Source organism: Ornithodoros turicata, chromosome 5 (genome assembly GCF_037126465.1).
Source record: "Ornithodoros turicata isolate Travis chromosome 5, ASM3712646v1, whole genome shotgun sequence".
Classification (NCBI taxonomy): Eukaryota; Metazoa; Arthropoda; class Arachnida; order Ixodida; family Argasidae; genus Ornithodoros; species Ornithodoros turicata.
Window position 1 is genome coordinate 39764031 of NC_088205.1, and position 2880 is coordinate 39766910.

At 51.4% G+C, this 2880-nt stretch overlaps 1 protein-coding gene across 1 annotated transcript; it reads left to right on the forward strand.

Moving 5' to 3' along the window:
- Positions 1-1205: 1205 nt before the first annotated feature.
- LOC135395755 (uncharacterized) lies at positions 1206-2342 on the forward strand. Its single transcript, XM_064626849.1, has one exon. It carries the CDS (start codon positions 1206-1208, stop codon positions 2340-2342), a length of 1137 nt encoding a protein of 378 aa, XP_064482919.1.
- The last annotated feature ends 538 nt before the right edge of the window (positions 2343-2880 follow it).

The window sequence follows — 2880 nt, forward strand, 5'->3', positions numbered from 1 at the left end:
CTCCGCATTTCCACCAGACATATTTACCTTGGAGCGCCTTGCGCACGAGCAGCGCCACGACGGCGACCTCAAGTCACTCCGCACGTCTCATCAAACGTCGCTGCAATTGACAGAAGTAGCTCTCCCCGGCGCCACTTCCACGGTTGTCTGCGACGCGTCAACCGGTTCCCCAAGGCCTTACCTTCCACCAAGCCTTCACCATCTCGCCTTTCGCGCTTTACACGACGTCTCCCACCCTGGAATCCGCGCCACCAGGCGTCTGCATTCGGACCGCTATGTTTGGCCGTGCATGGTTAGGGACATTCGTATGTGGACATTGCAATGCGCCACCTGCCAACGCACCAAGGTGGTCCGCCACACGCGCTCCCCCCCTCCCCAGGGAAGTTTCTTCCACCCGACCAAAGGTTTCAAGTTCTCCACATTCACCTGGTCAGTCCCCTTCCCCATTCATCCGGCTTTCAATACATCCTAACCATCATTGATCGTTTCACGAGGTGGCCCGAGGCTGTTCCTGTTGCAGACATCCGTGCTGAAACCGTTGCCTCCGCCCTCCTCAAGATATGGAGCCCCAGACCAAATAGTCACGGACCGTGGGGCACAGTTTGAATCTGTCTATTCCACGAGCTCTGCTGTCTTCTCGTATCCAGACGCACCCGAACCACTGCATACCACGCTTGCGCTTTCGGTGTCTGGGGAAAAGGGGATCCTGGCAGTTGAGTGGACTCGAAGGTCGGTTTGGGCCCTTCGGAGCCCCTCCGGGAAAACAACACACTGCTTTGGCCCCTGCTTCCCATAGACGGGTGGTCCTGGAAGGGCCCGGCCAGGACTATTCAGCTAGTCGCCATCTCGCTTTTCATTGCTTTTTCTTTCTTCTCCTCTCTCTCTATCTTTCCTTCTTTTCACCTTCTTTGGCGGCAAGGGTCAACCTGTTGCAGTCAGAAGCTGCACTTGGGTATAGCGCAGGCGTACCTGCTACTGCGTCGAACGCCGTCCCCTGGTTGGGCTCCGTGGTGGGCGGCAGGACCCTTGCATCGAATAGTTATTTTCCCTCTATGGCTTCCTCTTCCTTAAAACACCGAGATCGGAATCGAAAACGGTTCCGCACCGAGTACCAGCAAATTGATCTAACTACCTCAACACCGGAACCATGGTTTGCAAAGTTTCTCGTTGTCCACTCAAATGATGACACAAGACCACTGTCAAAGATGTCTCCTTTTGTAACAGTGAAAGCACTTGAACTTGAACTCATCGGTAAAGAATACAATGCCAAGAAACTGGGCTCTGGAGATATCCAAGTCCACGTTGAAAAGCGAGAGCAAAGCAGTGCACTTTTTTCACTGACTGGCATGAATGGGATATCTGTCACAGTAAGTTCACACCGGAGTTTGAACATTGTTAAAGGAGTAATTTCTGAGAGCGATCTTGACTGTTCGGAATCGGAACTCCAAGAAGGCCTACAACAGCACGGTGTTGTAGCCGTAAAGCGAATACTCATGCGTAGGGATGGGAAAGAAATCCCAACAAAGCACGTCATTCTTTCTTTCAAGCTCCACAAGCTGCCAGAAACAATCAAAGCCGGTTACCTCAGTTGCAATGTGAGGGCTTACATCCCAAATCCGAGTAGCTGTTACAAGTGCCAGCAGTTTGGCCACGGCTCTCAGGTGTGCCGTGGGCAGCCCGTCTCTGCTAAGTGCGGCGGCAAAGACCATTCGTCAGAGTCGTGCAACAATGACTTTCAGTGTGCCAATTGCAAGGGTAACCACCCTGTCTACTCCAGATCATGTCCTTGTTGGAAGGAGGAGAAACAGATCCTCAAACTGAAAACTGAACAAAATATCACGTACGGTGTAGCAAAGGCACAATTGGCGTTCCAAAAAAAAGGAACCTTCTCTGATGTGGTGCGCAGGGGAGTGGCACCACTCAGAGTATCGGTGGAGACCCAGACCTCTGGGGCTACCCTCCATACTCCCCAACACAAAGAGAGGGACACTGAGGGTTCTCCTCCAATGCCCTCTCAGACGAACAGCCAGGGAGATGCAATGTTAACCTCAGAGGAGGTTGTTGCATCCCTCTCCGTTTGGGACGGGATTGCCATGGGCCTGTCCCAAAACACGAGTCAGAGCATGGATCTCGATGACGAGGACTGCTGCTCGAAGAAGTCGTCTTCGAGCCTACCAAGTCTTTCCTTGGGCAAAGAACAGAAAAGGAAAAAAAGCTGGCCGAGGACGAGGAGGGAAAGCCAAGGAACAACAACAAAGGGTTCCTCCACCGAGAATACAAGCTCCTTAATCCCTCCGCATTCATGGACAATTGTTTCACAAAGTCTTTACGCATTAGAGTAGTCGTTCAGTCCTTATTCATTTCCCTTTTCTGTACACTTCTTACGAGTTCCCAGAGCGTTATTCAATGGAACTGCCGGGGTTTGCTGAAAAATCTTGATGACGTCCATGATATGGCAGACAGACATCATGCTGTCTGTTTCTGTCTCCAAGAAAGAAATTTGATTCCAGACACCCCTTTCCACCTTCGACGGTGGAACGTTTATCGTAAGGACCGAACGGACACGGCACGTGCTTCTGGAGGTTTGGCCATTCTCACGGCCAGAACACTTCCCACGAGAGACGTTCCACTTTCCACAAATCTTGAGGGCATTGCTGTACAGATCTGCACTGACCGTGTGTTGACGGTATACTCTTTATACCTACTGCCGTCAGTCAGCGTCTAACAGAGACAGCTTGAGGATCTTATTAATCAGCTCCCATCGCCTTTTCTACTACTGGGAGATTTCAATGCGCATCATTTTCTCTGGGGTTGTTGCCAATCTGCCTGCTCAATGCAGGAAACGCTACTCGTGTTAATGCTGCTTCGCAGTTCTTTTCA

Bases quoted from the DNA above. Each gene is read 5' to 3' on its own strand.
- LOC135395755 (XM_064626849.1), top strand. From the start codon at position 1,206: ATGTCTCCTTTTGTAACAGTGAAAGCACTTGAACTTGAACTCATCGGT.